Genomic DNA, 18,445 nt, shown 5'->3' with positions numbered 1-18,445 from the left:
TCCAGGACTTTCAGTATTCTCTAGGTTTCAGTGAGATACCCCCTTCTTGTTCTGAACTCTATTGAGTACAGGACTAGAAACATCAAATGCTCCTCATACCTTTCATTCGTGGGATGATACTTGTGATCCTCTTCCAGACCTTCTCCGGGGTTAGCATGTCCTTCCTTAGATATGGGGCTTAAAATTGCTAGCAATATTCCAAATGCAGTCTGACCAATATTTTATAAAGCATCAGCTTTACATCCTTGCCAGACATCCAAGAAACCCCATTCTGTCTTGTGGAAGATGGTGGGTGTCACCCAATAAGTTAACAATGGATTGCGTAGCAGCATTGTAAACTCCTCATCAGATTGCCCCTCATACTGTAGAAATTTAACTTGGATTTGCCATTTCCTTTAGCTTATTAATGATGCAGTTGAGAGGTTTTGGACTCCATGAGGATTTGTGTAAATAGGTGTTTGATACATGTTCTTCATGGACCCATTTTTATGCTGTGTGATTCTATATAATATACTCTGAATCTACACAGTCACTTCAAAATCTTCTGCGTACAAAACTTATGGAACTCTGAAGCTATACAGTCACTCCGTAATCCTGGGTGTACCTAATGTCGGCACAGTGAATCTACACAGTCACTCCACAGCCCTCTGTGTACCTAATGTATGGAACTCTGAATCTATACAGTCACTCCACAATCCTGTGTGTACCTAATGACGACAGAGTAAATCTACACAGTCACTCCACAATCCTCTGTGTACCTAATGTAGGCACAGTAAATCTACACAGTCACTCCGTAATCCTGTGTACCTAATGTACAGTACTGTAAATCTACACAGCCACTCCGTAATCCTGTGTACCTAATGTACAATACAGTAAATCTACACAGTCACTCCGTAATCCTCTGTGTACCTATTGTACAGTAAATCTACACAGTCACTCCTCAGCCCTGTGTACCTAATGTACAGTACAGTAAATCTACACAGTCACGCCACGATCCTCTGTATACCTACTGTACAGTAAATCTACACAGTTTCTCCACAATCCTGTTTACCTAATGTACGACACAGTAAATCTACCCAGTCACTCCACAATCCCCTGTGTACCTAATGTACAGTAAATCTACACAGTCACTCCGTAATCCTGTGTACCTAATGTACAGTAAATCTACACAGTCACTCCACAGTCCTCTGTGTACCTAATGTACAGTACAGTAAATCTACACAGTCACTCCGTAATCCTGTGTGCCTAATAACAACACAGTAAATCTACCCAGTCACTCCGTAATCCTGTGTACCTAATGACAACACAGTAAATCTACCCAGTCACTCCGTAATCCTGTGTACCTAATGTACAGCACTGTAAATCTACACTTCTGGCAGCAGTGAGAAAACAGCATGGCTATGGTAGTAAAGATCTTTGATGGTTGCTGCTTTCCTTCAGCAGTGTTTCACGTAGATGTGCTCAATGGTTGGGAGAGTTTTACCTGTGATGTACTGGGCCAAATCCACTGTCTTTTGTGAGAAAGGTGTTGAAAGATTATAAACCACTCAAATGTTTCACATTACTTGCCTTGGAATCTGAATTAAAGCAATGTGCTAGATTGCAAGGAGCACTATGTTGGACTTGGAAAGAGATGATCAGTGTACCCTTGTACAAATGCAGGTACAGATTCCATTTTTAGTGCTATATTAATTTGAGTTTCTTCTCTGTCTCAGAGACCAGGAGCAGATAAAGAGAGGCAGAGAGGCTAATGGAGCTTATAAGAAAGTTAGCTTTGATCTGTCTGATGATGATGAAGAAGATGACCTGGCCACTGTGACAGAAAAGAAGAAGCTGAAAGATGAAAAATCAAACTTTGAAAAACGACAAGAAAAGGTGATTATTAAAGTTGAAACATATGGGCATGTAGCTTTTTGTTTATTAAACCTATTACTTACATCACACAAAACCGTTCATCGGATGAGGGGAAATGAGGATTTTAAACTTGGATATTTGAGCGGGTGATGGTGGGGTGTAGGATGTCGTAATCAAAAGCTGGCCAAAGAGATTCAAGATCAGGATTAAAGAGATGAGTTTTCTGGAAGTGTATTTGGGAAAGTGGTTCAGGGGACAAAACTCAGCCCTTGAACCCTTGGCAGCTGACAGTAACGGTGCCGGAGAAATGGAGACGCTGAATACCGGTGTCAGAAGGATAAGAGGTTTGTAGTTGTGTGATGTCAGACAGAAGGGTGCTGAGTTAGAGAGATCAGCTGTGCAGACATTTAAATTGGATGGGGAGAATTTTATATTGTGAGAGTGGTAGCAAGGAGCGGGATAGGATTCGTGTGAGAAAGCTTAGACTAGGAAAGCACAGACATTGAGAAATCTGTTTTTGTTATTACAGGTAAGGATTGATTGAGTGAAGGCTAGGGCAGAGTAAAGAAAAGCTACTTATGATGAAAGGGAGATGAAGATAAGAGTAGCAGGTCAGAATCAGGGAATTAAATTTACCGATGTTGTACTAGATTGACACCTACTTCAGGTCACCTTTGAACAACTGATTCTATTGGTGGTTGAAGGAACAAGACTCATAGTTATACAGCAGAGAAACTGACCCATGCCAATCAGAATGTGTATCTGAGCTCACCCAATCTACCTGCATTTAACTCATGTCCTTTCCTGGCCACAAACCTGTCAAATATTTTTTCAACACTAATTGTCCCCACCTCTGCACCTTGCTATGGCAGTTTGTTCCACATAACCACCACCCTCTTTCTGTGTGGAAAAGGTTCCCCTCAGAACCCTTTTCAATCTTTCACTGTAAATCTGCCCTCTCGTTTGGACCCCCTACATGTGGAAAAGACTGTGATCATAAGACTGGAAGTAGGCCATTCAGCCCATCAAGTCTGCTCTGCCATTCAATCATGGGCTGATCCAATTCTTCCAGTCATCCCCACTCCCTGTCTTCACCCCATACCCTTTGATGCCCTGGCTAATCAAGAACCTATCTATCTCTGCCTTAAATACACCCAATGACTTGGCATCCACAGCCACTCATGGCAACAAATTTCACAGATTTACCACCCTCTGACTAAAGTTCTCCGCACCTCAGTTCTAAATGGGTGTCCTTCAATCCTGAAGTCATGCCCCCTTGCCCTAGAATCCCCTACCATGGGAAATAACTTTGCCATATCTTATCTGTTCAGGCCTTTTAACATTCGGAATGTTTCTATGAGATCTCCCCCTCATTCTCCTGCACTCCAGGGAATACAGCCCAAGAGCTGCCAAATGTTCCTCATGCGGTAACACTTTCATTCCTGGAATCATTCTTGTGAATCTTCTCTGAACTATCTCCAATGTCAGTATATCCTTTCTAAAATAAGGAGCCCAAAACTGCACACAGTACTCCAAATGTGGTCTTACGAGTGCCTTATAGAGCCTCAACATCGTATCCCTGGTCTTATATTCTATGCCTCTAGAAATGAATGTCAACATTGCATTTGGCTTCTTCACAACTGGCTCAACCTTTAGGGTTTCTTGCACGAGGACTCCCATGTCCCTTTGCATCTCTGCATTTTGAATTCTCTCCCCATCTAAATAATAATATGCCTGTTTATTTCTTCCACCAAAGTGCATGACCATACACTTTCCAACATTGTATTTTATTTGCCACTTCTTTGCCCATTCCCCTAAACTATCTTTGAGTCTCTCTGCAGGTTCTCTATTTCCTCAACACTACCCACTCCTCCACCTATCTTTGTAACATCAGCAAATTTAGCCCAAATCCATTAATACCGTAGTCCAAATCATTGACATACATCGTAAAAAGCAGTGGTCCCAACTCCAACCCCTGTGGAACTCCACTGGTAACCGGTAGCCAGCCAGAATAAGATCCCTTTATACCCATTCTCTGTTTTTTGTCGATCAGCTAATGCTCCACCCATGCTAGTAACTTCATGCATCATTCATCTCATCCGTGCTCCGTATCATTCTGTATAAGGTCACCCGTCAGCCTCTTATGCTCCAGGGAAAAATGTGTTCACCTATCCAGCCTCAAGCCAGTAGCATCCTCATGAATCTTTGCTGTGCCCTTTCCAGGTTAGTGGCGCAATTCCAAAGCTGGGCATATCGAACTGTGCACAATATTCCAAATGTGGTCTCAACATGATCTCCATTTCCCGTACTTAATGGTGTTCTGGGATTAGATCCAAGTTGTATTGAGAGTAAGCACCAGCATGGCTTTAATTGGGCTGGAATAGCCATAGTCAGGTCCATGCTTTCTGTGTAATTCACTGGCAACATGTACTGTGGTTTGTTTCCTGTAGCTGAGAGCACAGATTGAGCAGCTGGAGAAATCCGCTCTGGAGCAGAAGCCATGGCAACTCCTGGGAGAGGTCACCGCTCAGAAACGGCCTGAAAACAGCTTGCTGGAAGAGGACCTTCTCTTTGATCATACAGTTAGGAAGGGTGAGTTCTATTCTGCATAGTTACGGAGCATAGTACAGGACAGGAACAGGCCCTTTGGCCCATAATGTCTGTGCTGACCATACTAGTCTTAACTATTTGCATCTATCTGTACAAGATCCATATTGCTCTGTTGCCTGACTGTTCACATACCTCATAAACAGTACTATCATATCTGCTTCCCACATCCTCTGGCAGTGTGTTAAAGGAACCTACTGCTTTCTGAAATAATTTTTTAAAATGCTGTATAAATCTCCTTCAGACTTTTCCCCTCTCACTTTAAAGAAGTGGTTCCCAAACTGGGGTCCAGGGACCCTTTGGTTAATAGTAAGGGTCTACGACATAAAAAAGGCTGGGAGCCCCTACCTTAAAGGCAAGTCCTCTAGTATTTGACATTTCCACTCTGGGAACAAGACTCTGTTTATCTACCTTGTGTCCCTACTTATATTATAAACTTATATCAGGTCTCCTCTTAACCTCCAACGTTCTAGAGAAAATTGTCCAATCTCCCTGTATAGCTAATACTCTGAAATCTGGGCAATATCCTGGTGAACTTCCTCGGTACCATCTCCAAAGCATCCATGTTCTTCTGGTAATGAAGTGACTGTAATGCTTCAGATGTGTCCTAACCAAAGTTTTATACAGCTGTGACATGACTTCCCAGCTTTTATTCAACAGCTTGACTGAAAAGGTACATCACCTTTACTGACCTATCTACTTTTGCTGCCACTTTGAAGGCGCATCCCAAAACCCCTCTGTACATCAGTGCTCCTCAGATTCCTGCCATTTACTGTCTACTTTCCTCGTCTTCCCAAAGTGCAACACCTCACAGTTGTCCTAATTAGGCTCCACCTACATTTCTCTGTCCACGTTTCCAACTGTTTTTTTTATCCTGCTGCATTCTTTGACAACCTTCCTCATCATCCGCAACCACCGGGTGTCATCTGCACATTGCTAATCAGCCTACCTACATTTTCACCCAGATCATTTATATATCACGTAAAAGTGTCCCAGCACTATTTGTCACACCACAGGTCACAGACCTTCTGTCAGAAAAAGGTGCCAGTACTGATTGTGGTGAAGCACCTCTGGTCACAGACCTCCAGTCAGAAAAACTGCACCACTACCCTGCATCTTCTATAGCCAAGCTAATTTTGAATCCAATCAAACAAGTTGCTTATGAATCCCATGATTTTTCAGATCATCCTACCATGAAGGCCATGTTGAAAATTTTCCTGAAGTCTCTGAATACAACATCCACTGGCCTACCCTCATCAATCATCTTCTTCACCAATTGTTTGTAAGACATGACCTTCCCTGTGCAATGCTTTGCTAACTACCCCTAATGACTTCATATTTTTACAAATGTGAGTGCATTCTGTCCCTGTGAATCTCTATTATTCTCCCTTCCACTGTTATAAGACTCATCACCCTGTTATTTCCTGGTTTCTCTTTACCCTTTATAAACAGAGGAACACTCCTCTGATTCTCTAGACCTCAAATGGCTAAAGAAGACGTAAAGACTGAGCGCCTAACAATCTCCCCTCGCCCCTCTCAGTAACCTGAGATGGATTTTATCAGGCGCTGGGACTTAACGTGTCCTAGAGTATCAGTATACCCCTCCTGATCTCACTGTCCCTTTCATTGGTGAATACTGATACAAAGTACTCGTTTAGTAGCTTGCCACTTGTTCTGGTTGCAGGTGTAAATTCCTTCCTCTGTCCTACCCTCTCACACTGAGCAAATGGGAATGGTGATTATTCGGATGGCAGAAACCTCTGGGAATATTTGGGTGCATGGAACAACGAATTTACCAGGGAAGTGGCAAATTATGTTACAGTCTGTTTTATACTGAGTCTGTGCTGATGTCTGTCTGTTACCAGCACCTGTCATTACTGAGGAAACAACACTTCAACTGGAAGATGTCATTATCCAGAGGATTAAGGACCAGGTAAGTTTATGATTTTGCTGTTCACTCTGAACCAGTTTGTTGTAGACTACTAGGAGTTGTTGGTGGACTAGACCCAAGAGACATCCTCTTCATCCTGTTCGCTCTTGTGATTCTAAAGTGTCCAGTATAATGAGAAGGAGAGTGATTCATTTGAAAGGCAGGTTGCAGATTGAACCTTAGTGCAGTAGATGCAGTACTCATCCTGGATTTGCACTTTGCGCTGGGAGTTAATGAGTATAGAATGGAAGAAATGGGAGTGGTAGGACGTGCAGCACAATACCTGTCTTCCTGAGGGGCAGGTTTGGCCTGCTGCTTCATTACTCCTACCTACCAGTGACTGGTGTATGGAGTAAGATGACCCGAGCAAGCCTGATAGAATTTTTCACTAATGTGCAAGAACCAGGAAGACAGTTGTGAACGGTGGGCTTTGAGCTGTCCAAAATGATAGTCGGATAAACAAGCATTAGAATAAGATGCCAAGCTGAAAGGCAGCATGTGGCCAATGTGGAGTTGGAGAAAGAATGCATACTTACTGGAGAGTGAATGTGTGGGTGCTTATAGCCATCTCAACAACAGAAGCAGCAATGAGAATGGGAGCAGCTTTGAGTGTCAAAGGAAAATGGGACTGCAGAAATCTCCATATGAAAACTGACCCTGGTGATGAGGGTTGGATGCTCTTAAAGACAAAGTACTTTTCCTAAAAATCACAATATCCAGGAATGTACAGCAGGTCAGTTAGCAGCTCAGCACGAGGATGAGGCAGATATTGGGATCTTCTATGCAGCTCCCAGTCCAAGCATTTGTTGTGTCTTTCTGGAGCTTCGGACAAGACTGGGGAGATGAACGTTCATTCTTGATGCTTTTGACCTGCTTTATCAGTCTAATTTACACAGAGGTACCTTTGGATATACCTTTGGGGCACTGACAGTCGGTAGAGTCCAAGGTTCTTAACCTTGCTTCTGTTAGTATACTTCAGTAGTTGATGGTTTATTGTGAATGAAATACTGATGGCTAGGTGTATGTGTTCCATGTCATAGGCCTGGGATGATGTCTTGCGCAAAGAGAAACCAAAAGAAGAGACTTTTGAGTACAAAAAGCGCCTCACCTTGGACCATGAGAAAAGTAAACTGAGTCTGGCTGAGGTCTATGAGCAGGAATATCAAAAACAAACTCAGGTAAGGAGCTCTGCTGTTCTTGGGCAATAAATAGTCCATAGCTGGTTTCAGTGATCTGGGATATGTAAAGAAAATTGGATTTGGACTTTGCATATTGGTGGCTATTCTTTAGTGGAATAGATATACAGGTGTCCCCCGCTTTTCGAATGTTCGCTTTACAAAACCTCGCTGTTACGAAAGACCTACATTAGTTACCTGTTTTTGCTACAGAAGGTGTTTTCACGTTACGAAAAAGGCAGCGCGCGCCCCGAGCAGCCAAGCTCCTCCCCCGGAACTGCGTTCTAGCCGGCATTGCTTAAACATGTGCCTGTGAGCAGCCGTTAGCAAGATGAGTTCTAAGGTATCGGAAAAGTCTGAGAGAGCTCGTAAGGGTGTTACACTTAGTGTAAAACTAGACATAATTAAGCGTTTTGATCATGGTGAACGAAGTAAGGACAAAGTGAGTTTGGCTTGTGGAAGCTGACGAAGATGATGTTGAAGACATTTTGGCATCCCATGACCAAGAACTGATAGATGAAGAGCTGATGCACTTGCAAGAGGAAAGGATAACAATTGAAACTGAATGCAGTAGTAAACAGACTGAAAGTGAGGTCATCCAGGAACTGAACGTGAAGAAGATGACCTGCCTGCCCTGATGGAAACAGACGACGATGAGATGACACCCCAGTGTCCCACCACCCCAACCCCCGGGCCACGGACCGATACATTGCTGCGGAGAATGCAGTGATAGCTGGGACGCACCCAACACATCTTTAAGAAAAAAGCTGAAATAAACAAGCTAATTAATTAGGTGCCGCCTGGCACGTAAATGTCAGCCCAGATCAGAGGTGATTGCCGATTGTGTCGCCTCTGATCTGGGCTAACATTTATGTGCCGGGCGGCACCTTATTAATTAGCTTGCTTATTTCGGCTTTTTTTTAAAGGTGTGCTGGGTGCGTCCCGGCTACCGCTGCATTCTTCACGGATCAGTATTGGTCGGCGGCCCAGAGGGTGCGGTCCACTGCACCACCCCAATCTCTGTCGACTCAGCCTAACACACCATCATCAGTGTGCTCAGAGCTGTCTTCCCAATTCTGGTAAGTGATACTACACTGTACATACATTATTTCTACTTTATATAGGCTGTGTATTTTTATGCGTTATTTGGTATGATTTGGCAGCTTCATAGCTTAAAGGTTACTGGAGAGAGTTGTTTCTGCCGAGAGTGCTTGCGTGAGATTTTCGCTACGGAGAACAGTGCGGCAATGATTGTGGAAAAGTATTTCTACTTTATATAGGCTGTGTATTTATCATATCATTCCTGCTTTTACTATATGTTACTGTTATTTTAGGTTTTAAGTGTTATTTGACATGATTTGGTAGGTTATTTTTTGGGTCTGCGAACGCTCACAAATTTTTCCCATATAAATAAATGGTAATTGCTTCTTCACTTTACGACATTCTGGCTTACGAACTATTTCATAGGAACGCTCTACCTTCGGATGGTGGGGGAAACCTGTACAACACTAAGTGATTAGATTTGCAGGTAAATCTGTGTTCCAGGGAGAGTTGGCAACCTTGGGAACTGTACCCAGGGCAAGTATAATATCTTCAGTTTAAGATAATAGTTATAATTCAAACTTTGAAAAAGAAAAACAGAACTGAATGTGAAATATATTGCTTTATTACCATTGATTTTGTTTTGCTAAGGATTAAGCTAAAATGGATGAAGAAGTGGAAGGGGTTGGCCTTGCCTATGGGTGTGATAAGGTGTTGATCCTGTATCAGCAAAGTGAAACTTCAGCTTTGTATTTCTTGTCACTGCAGCAAAGGACTGAAGTGGAGGAAAACCAGCAGTACACGGAGATCCAGAAAGCGATGGATTCTTTATTCCTCAAATTGGACGCTCTCTGCAACTTCCAGTTCACCCCCAAACCAGTGAGTAAAAAAACTGTAACACCATGAATGCTTGGAGACAATGTGTTTGAGGTACAGCTCTGCTCTTTCTTACAGCATTATAGCATGTTAAAGTTCTCCTGGGCCTGATGCTGTCATTGTGACACAGCTGATTCCTGGACATAATGTATTGGGACACCACCTTCTCTTAAGTGTGTGTTTTGATGAATATGCTGTTCGTGTCTAATGCTGGCTACTGGTGTGACAGAGATTTCAGCTTCAGTTCACATTTCATTCTGGTTTAGATCACTGCCTTTCAGCAGTGAACCTCATTGTGCCTGAGCACCCCTGAAAATTGGTCTCTTTCCCTAATCTGCATTGCTGTATGTGTCTGGACAAGTTGTATTTTGCTATGATGTCCCTGAGATTGGCTCAGGGAAAATGCAAGTTAACACATAAGGTGTAGTCAGTAGGGTAGGTAAGCTCTTATATGGCCAATGCCTGTGTGGGTCTAGAGTGTATCCTCAAGAAGAGAGATTTCAGACCAAGCTGATAATATAATCTTCACTTTTGCTGGAATGGAATTGTATTGCACTTCAGCCTGGTGTTTTGAAAAGTCACTAATTCCAGCACCGAAGCCCTTCATTTCAAATCCTCTGTTTCACTGGACTTCATTTTTAAGTAGATTATTGCAGCTGCTCTTTGTGATGCTGTAGACACTGTGCCATTCCTGTAGTTCACTGCATATTGACCTTCTGATCTTTGTACCTTGAGCAACTTAGTCATCTGCAGAAACCAAGAACAGGTCTTTGTGAACACTTCATTCACTGAATACTGAGATTGTGAATACCCCCATGGTGTGAGACTGAGGTAGGAACATAATCTGTGCTGCCTATCTGTTAGTTGTCCATGTTGGAGGAGGATTGTTGGCATTGAGGACACAAATACAGAAAGGTGCTGGAAAAAGCGAAAACATCATGAAGAATCCCACCCACCCTGCTCGTGGACTGTTTGCCCCACTCCCATCAGGACCACCAGACTCAAAAACGGTTACTTTCTCCAAGCTAAGTTCAAAGTACATTTATTATCAAAGTATGTACACTATGTACAACCTTGAGATTCGTCTCCTTACAGGCAGTCAAAAACAAAGGAACCCAATAGGACCAATTTAAAAGAGGACTGTCAAATAACCAATGTGCAGAAAAAGAAATCAAATTGTGCAAACAATAAACGTAAGCAAATAACATCCAGAACTGAGATACGTGAATGTGAGTCCACAGCCACGAAGCCAGTCACAGCTAATCCAGGAGCCTGTTAGTTGCAGGTCATAGCCTCAGTTCAGCACAAAGTTGAGCTGGACACCGGCCTGTCCCTTGCCTCCATCCCCGACACCCTGACCTTTTCAATCTGGCACTGTGCTTAAATCGGTCAGACAGTGGGTTGTTCCTCACTCTTGGATCTAGGCCTCACTACCTCAATTTGATTCATACCCGACCTTTTACTACCGAAGCAGTAAAGCTGATCAACACCTCCAACCACTAGCCCACCCCCTCCACACTCTCAGCCATCACTACTTTATCAATCCTGACAGAATCACCTCAGGTACAGACACTCCTGTCCTTAGTATCACTTTGTGGACTTACAATCAATCTATGTACATAAGCTATCTTAAGTATTTATTGAGTTTTAAAAAAGTATATTATTTATCTTCCTGTGTTTTTCTCTGCATTCAATCCAGAATAACAATTATTTTGTTCTCCTTTACATTTATATACTGGAAATGTCATTAAACACTCTCGAACCTTGAATAAACTGTCATCCTATTGCATGCTTTTAATGGTTCTTATTAATTTTATCAGCCTGTACCTGAGCTGAAGGTAGTCTCCAACCTGCCATCCATCAGTATGGAGGAGGTAGCACCAGTGAATGTCAGTGAGGCCACTTTGTTGGCACCAGAAGAGATCAAGGTAAGAGATCAAGTGAAAATCAGTGGAAAGACAAAGGGTTAATGGAATAAGCTCTTCTGGGGCATACTAAATTCTGTAGCACCCAGTCATCAGCTGAGCTGCAGCAGGGATGGCTGCATTAGGTTAGATTTATTTATTAATGACCATTAGACTTAGGGGCAGAATTAAGTCATTCAATTCATTGAGTTTGCTCTGCCATTCCATCATGGCTGATTTATTAACCCTCTCAACCGCAATCTCCTGCCACCTCCCTGTAACCTTTTGACATTTCTACTAATCAAGAACCTATCAACCTCTGTTTTAAAAGTGCACACCACACATCACTAGGAGATGTTGGAGTGTGCATAATTAGGCACTTGGCAAGGTCCAGTAAAAAGAAGTTTGGTTTAAGCAGAACAGCCATTGTGTGAGTGGACCAGTGATACAGTGGGAAGTTCAGGCTTTTGCTTGAGAGGCTTAGGCGGGAGGGGGTGAAGGCTGCAGGTAGATTTTTTTCATTTCTTTTTTATTGCACAGTTAGTCCCTGAGGACTACACCTGCAAGAAGTGCATCCAGCAGTAGCTTCTAACAGGCCGTGTTAAGGAGCTGGAGCTGGAAGTCGATGAATTCTGGATCATTCGGAAGGCTGAGGGATTAATAGACAGGACATACAGGGAGGTAGTTGCGTCCAAAGTGCAGGACACGGGTAACAGGTGACTTGTCAGGAGGGTGAAGGGGGTTAGGCAGCCAGTGCAGAATACGTCTGGCCATTCCCCTCAATAACAGCTATGGATACTGTTGGGGGCGAGGGGGGGATTGACCTAGCAGAGGAAAGCTGCAGCGGTCAGGTCTCTGGCACTGAGTATGGCTCTGAGTGTGGTTCAGAATGGAAGAGGGGAGAAGAGGCTAGCCGTAATCATAGGGGATTTAATGATCAGGGGAAAAGAAAGGAGGTTCTGTGGACGAGAACAAGATTCCTGTATGGTATGTTCCCTCTTGGGTGCCAGGGTTAGGGATTTCTCAGATTGAGTCCACAGCATTTCTTAAGGGGGAAGGTGAGCAGGCAGAGGTCATAGTCTACATTGGTACCAATGAGATGGGTAGGAATGGTGACGAGGTCCTGCAAAGTGAGTTCAAAGAGTTAGGTGCTAAGTTAAAGCACAGGACCTCAAAGGTTGTGCTGTCAGGATTGCAACCCATGTCACATGCTCGTGAGGCCAGAAATGGGATGATCATACATGTGGCAAAGGAGATGGTGCAAGCAGGACATTCCTTCAGCAGACAAGATGAAAGAGAGAGAAACTCAAGAGCTTCTGCAGATATATTAAGAACAAACTTGTTCCTCTTGAAGCTCAGACTGGTTATCAATGCATGAAACCAAAAGAAATGGGAAGATCTTAAATACATATTTTTGCATCTTATTTACTTGAGATTTGGAAGCAGAGTCTATATAGAAGTCAGGCAAAACAGCCGTGAGTAAAGGACTGTTTACAGATTATAGAGGAGGAGGTATTTACTGTCTGGAGCCAAGATAGGGTGGATAAATCCCCAGGGACTGACAAGTTATTCCCTGGACTGTTGTGGGAGTGAGGTGCTGGAGGATTGGAGGAAAGCTAACGCTCTGTTGTTTAAGAAAGGCTTGAAAAATAAGCCAGAAAATTATAGGCCAGTGAGCCTGACATCAGTAATGGGGAAAGTGCTTGGAAGGTATTCTGAGGGACTGGAGATGTAAGTATTTGGATAGACTAACAGTGACTGGGGATAGTCAACGTGGCTTTGTGCATGGTAAGTCGTGTCTAACCAATCTTATGGAGTTTTTGAGGGTTACCAGGAAAGCTGATGAAGGCAAAGCAGTGGATGTTGTCTACATGGACTTTAGTGAGGCCTTTGACAAGGCCCTGCATGGAAGGTTGGTTAAGAAGGTTCAGGCGTTCGGCATTTAAGATGAGGTAGTCAATTGGAATATACAATGGCTTTGCAGGAGAAGCCAGAGAGTGATAGTGGATGGTTGATCTCTCTGACTGGAGGCTTGTGACGAGTGGTGTGCTGCAGGAACTGGTGCTGGGTCAGTTGTTTGTCATCTGTATCAACAGTCTGGATGATAATGTAAACTGGATCAGCAATTTTGCTGATGACACCAAGATTGGGAGATTAGTGGACAGTAAGGAAGACTATCGTAGACTATAGCTGGATCTGGACCAGCTAGAAAAATGGGCTGAAAGATGGCAGATGGAATTTTTGGCAAGTGTGGGAGGTCAAGCCAGCGTAGGGCTTACACGGCGAGCAGTGGGGCACTGAGGAGTGCTGTAGAACAGTCAGATCTGGGAGTACAGATCCATAATTCCTTGAATGTGGTGTCTCGGGTAGATAGGATTGTAAAGAGAGCTTTTGGCACATTGGCCTTCATAAATCAAAGTATTGAGTACAGGAGTTGGGATGTTACGTTGGAGTTGTTGCAGGTGTTGGTGAGGTCTAATTTGGAGTATTGTGTGCAGTTCTGGTCACCTACCTACTGAAAAGATCTAAATAAGATAGAGTGGAGAGAAAATTTACAAGGGTGTTGCCAAGACTTGAGGACCTGAGATATAGGGAGAGGTTGAAAAAGTTAGGACTATATTCCTGAGGGAAGATTTGATAGAGGTATATAAAGTTATGAGGGGTATAGATAGAATAAAAGCCAGGTGAGACTAGAACTAGAGGTCATGGGTTATTGTGAAAGGCGAAATGGTTAAGGGGAGCATGAGGTGGGGTACTTGATGAGAAAATCTGCAGATGCTGGCCACACACACAACATGCTGGAGGAACTCAGCAGCCCAGGTAGCATCTATGGAAAAGAGTAAACAGTCGACGTTTCAGGCCAGGACCTCAGGGTGCTGTGAGTGTGGAACAAGCTGCTAGTGGAAGTGGATTTGGTTCAATTTCAACATTTAAGAGAAATTTGGATAGGAATGCGGATAGGTATGGAGGGCTATGGTCTGGGTGCGGGTCAGTGAGACTAGGCAGATTAATGTTCAGCACTGACTAGGTTGGCCAAAGGGCCTGTTCTGTTCCGTAATGTTCTATGACATTAAATACACCCAATGACTTGGCTTCCACAGCTATCTGGCAATGAATTCCACAGATTCATCGCTATCTGGCTAAAGAAGTTCCTCCTCACCTCTAGTAAAGCAAAGTCCTTGTATTCTGGGGTTGTGCTCTCTGGTCATAGACCTCCCCACTATAGGAGCTATCCTGTCCATGTCCACTTTTATCACATAAACCTTAACATACAGTGAAATACGTCATTTGTTAAGAAACAATACAATTTGAGAATGGGCTTGAGGGTTCAAATTCTGACAACAACATAGCATATCCACAATGTTCAACCTCTGGCCATTAATAAGAGTTCAATGAGTGCCCCATACTCGGTCCCTGCTTCTGTATTCAGTGGCTCTATACCAGACCCAGTGTATCCAATGTACACTGGATGAGATTCATAAGCTTGTATTTGAGTTTCATGCTTTGAATGACTCTGCTGCCTCTGTCTGGGGAAAGGCTGGTTTGTACAAATGCTGGTGAGACCCGTGCTTGGTGTCTCTGCTCTTCTGACTGTTGATGATTATAGGAGAAGGGCCGAGCCGGGGTTCTCCAGGGAGAAAATGAAAAGACACCAACAGACAAAAAGCGGGAGAGGAGACAAAAGAAGAAACTGAAACGTCTGAGAATACGGGCAAAAGAAATGCATCAGAAAAGTCTAGAAAAGCAGAATGTGAAAATGAGCAATAAAGAAGAGAAGAAAATGAATGTTCAGAAAGCAAAGAAACTGGCTCAGCAAGGAAAGGTGCTACTGCTGAAGGTGAGTGCAGACACTCAACGAATAACTTTAGGGAAGGGAGTGTGATCTGGCTGCTTAATGTGTCTCACTCTGATTGAAGAAAGGAAGTTTTATATCCTTTATGTAATTGTTCCCCACAATAAGTACCAATTAAATTAGCCTCATCCTGAGAGCATGCTGAGCTCGTTGACTTCATTAACTTTGCCTCCAACTTTCACCCTGCCCTCAAATTTACCTGGTCCATTTCCGACACCTCCCTCCCCTTTCTTGATCTTTCTGTCTCTATCTCTGGAGACAGCTTAGCTTATCTACTGATGTCTACTATAAGCCTACGGACTCTCAGAGCTACCTGGACTATTCCTCTTCCCACCCTATCTCTTGCAAAAATGCCATCCCCTTCTTGCAGTTCCCCCGCATCTGCTCTCAGGATGAGGCTTTTCATTCCAGGAAGAAGGAGACGTCTTCCTTTTTTAAAGAAAGGGGCTTCCTGTCCTCCACCATCAACGCCTCTCACATGCATTTCTCCCATTTCACACACATCTGCTCTCACCCCATCCTCCCGCCACCTCACTAGGGATAGGGTTCCCCTTGTCCTCACCAGCTTCCAGGTCCAACATATAATTCTTCGTAACTTCCGCCACCTCCAACGGGATCCCACCACCAAGCACACCTTCTCCACCACCCCCCTCTGCTTTCCGCAGGGATTGCTCCCTACGCGACTCCCTTGTCCATTCGTCCCCCCCCCCCCCCCCATCCCTTCCCACCGATCTCCCTCCCGGCACTTATCCTTGTAAGTGGAACAAGTGCTACATATGCCCTTACACTTCCTCCCTCACCACCATTCAGGGCCCCAGACAGTCCTTCCAGGTGAGGTGACACTTCACCTGTGAGTCGGCTGGTGTGATATACTGCGTCTGGTGCTCCCAGTGCGGCCTTCTATATATTGGTGAGACCCGACGCAGATTGGGAGACCGTTTCACTGAATACCTACGCTCTGTCCACCAGAGAAGACAGGATCTCCCTGGGGCCACACATTTTAATTTCATGTCCCATTCGCATTCTGATATGTCCATCCATGGCCTCCTCTACTGTCAAGATGAAGCCACACTCAGGTTGGAGGAACAGCACCTTATATTCCATCTGGGTAGCCTCCAACCTGATGGCATGAACATTGACTTCTCTAACTTCCGTTCTTACCCCATCCCTTATTTATTTATTTTTTATTTTTCCCCCTTTTTCTCTTTTTTCTCCCTGTCCCTCTCTCTATATCTTCCTGTGGTGCTCCCCTCCCCCCTTCTTTCTCCCTAGGCCTCCCATCCCATGATCCTCTCCCTTCTCCAGCCTTGTATCCCTTTTGCCAATCAACTGTCCAGGTCTTAGCTCTATCCCTCCCTCTCCTGCCTTCTCCTATCATTTCGGATCTCCCCCTCCCACTTTCAAATCTCTTACTATCTCTTCTTTCAGTTAGTCCTGACGAAGGGTCTCAGCCCAAAACGTCGACTGTACCTCTTCCTGTAGATGCTGCCTGGCCTGCTGCATTCCACCAGCATTTTGTGTGTGTTGCTAATATTATGGCAGCTTCCTTTAATGGCTGGAATGTGATCAGTGGCATGTCTTCATCATTTTGCTATACTATATAGTTACTGGCTCAGTTTATCTGCCTGAGTAGTTTATTCCCCTGTATTATCTGCTTGTAATTCCATTCAATCTTCCTCTTAAGTTTGAATACATTGCTGACCTCTGAATTATTGGCACACTGATAGAAATGTATTTCGTTTCAGTAAATTCCTATACTGTTGGGCATTGTGTGCTACAATCTGTGTTCCCCATTGTAATTCAGCTCATGCATTTAAAAGTAGTATCCTTTTTCTTTAAACAAGAAGTGTAATAACGTTTTTTTTTCCTAATTACAAAAAGGATGAAGGTAAAGACAAAACTCTGCGTTCATCGAAAGCCTTCTTCTCCCATTTACAAGACCAAGTGAAAGCTGAACTTAGTGGAGTCAAAGCTGCAGGCAAGAAGAAGAATAAGCTTGGGAAACTTTCAGCAAACAAATTGAAACTTTAATACAGATTCCTTCACATGATCAAGGCAGTGACAATCCCACTGTGGTGGAACATTGCTTTCCAAAGCCTATTTTTATTCAAAACAGGCTGCTTTCTAAAGAAGTACTACTTTTTTACTGTTTTTCACAGAAGACTACATGTTGGACTCCTGGGTCTCTGAAAGAGCTTTACCAGGCACAATGGAATATCTGAACTAAACAAAAATACAAACACTGACCATGTCAGATGGCTTCTGTGCAGTGAATGAGAGGTATTTCTGGTTGCTGACCTTTGAGCAGAAACAAAATGTTAGAGATGGAGAGGAAAATAACATCATGGTCTGGGATGAGGTGGAAAACAACAGAAATGGAACATTTACTAAACTTGGCAGTGCACACCAATGTGACACAAAGCAGTGTTGTTTTCTGTGTTGGATTGTAGCTTCCTAGTAGCAGTTTCTGCAAATTGATGGATGGGAACCTGAGCAGCAGATCATGTGTTCAGAACAGTTTGTTTGGCTCACTGCATTCAATCATTTTGTCCCAACACAGTAGGACATTTGTATTTGATAACCCAATCAGTATGTGTACATTCCACTTGGAGTGTTGAAATCTTTTTAAAAGTTTAAACTTTTTGTATAATTGAGAGAATTTGAAGTTGTATCTTGCCCACTATCAATGAAGATTTGTTCATCAGATTTGTATACAGTTTTTTTCTGTTTGAAGTTAGAAACAGGCCCAGGCTATTGGACTTCTGATATGGTAATGTCTGATCTACATGTCTGTGCCACATCCTCATTCCTCTGATTTCTCTACTATCTGAAAACCTGTCGTTCTGCCTTGAATGTAATTGTGACTGAGCAAAGAGAGCCTTGTAGATTCTTTAAAGAATCCATCATAGGTTCATCAAAGATTCATTGACCTCTGCACGAAGAAATTTCTTCCTGTCTCTGTCCCTGAATGACCATCACCTTATTTGAAGATGGTGACCACTGTGTAGAAATTCCAACATGGGGAAATACTGCTATGTGCACCATGTCAAATTGGATAATCTCTCACAAAACAGAAGGGTACAGGCCTATCTATGAATTCTCCCCTTATACAGCAAACTCCCCAACTCATGAATCAACTTAGTGGACCATCACTTCCTCCATCCATACATCCTCCTTGTATACAGAGACCAAATCTGGCCACAAC

General features: G+C 43.4%; 1 protein-coding gene across 1 annotated transcript in view; it reads left to right on the top strand.

Moving 5' to 3' along the window:
* mphosph10 (M-phase phosphoprotein 10 (U3 small nucleolar ribonucleoprotein)) overlaps nucleotides 1-17,944 on the top strand; it is a 31,262-nt gene extending 13,318 nt beyond the window's left edge. The window contains exons 4-11 of the mRNA XM_072282089.1: nucleotides 1,716-1,875; nucleotides 4,305-4,446; nucleotides 6,327-6,394; nucleotides 7,432-7,569; nucleotides 9,376-9,486; nucleotides 11,304-11,411; nucleotides 14,995-15,225; nucleotides 17,122-17,944. Of these exons, the coding sequence (XP_072138190.1) occupies nucleotides 1,716-1,875; nucleotides 4,305-4,446; nucleotides 6,327-6,394; nucleotides 7,432-7,569; nucleotides 9,376-9,486; nucleotides 11,304-11,411; nucleotides 14,995-15,225; nucleotides 17,122-17,271 (1,108 nt within the window). The 3' untranslated portion in view covers nucleotides 17,272-17,944. The remainder of the gene's footprint in view (nucleotides 1-1,715; nucleotides 1,876-4,304; nucleotides 4,447-6,326; nucleotides 6,395-7,431; nucleotides 7,570-9,375; nucleotides 9,487-11,303; nucleotides 11,412-14,994; nucleotides 15,226-17,121) is intronic.
* The last annotated feature ends 501 nt before the right edge of the window (nucleotides 17,945-18,445 follow it).

The sequence above is a fragment of the Mobula birostris genome, chromosome 18 (genome assembly GCF_030028105.1).
Source record: "Mobula birostris isolate sMobBir1 chromosome 18, sMobBir1.hap1, whole genome shotgun sequence".
Lineage (NCBI taxonomy): Eukaryota > Metazoa > Chordata > Chondrichthyes > Myliobatiformes > Myliobatidae > Mobula > Mobula birostris.
This window is presented reverse-complemented; position numbering and strand designations above follow the sequence as displayed.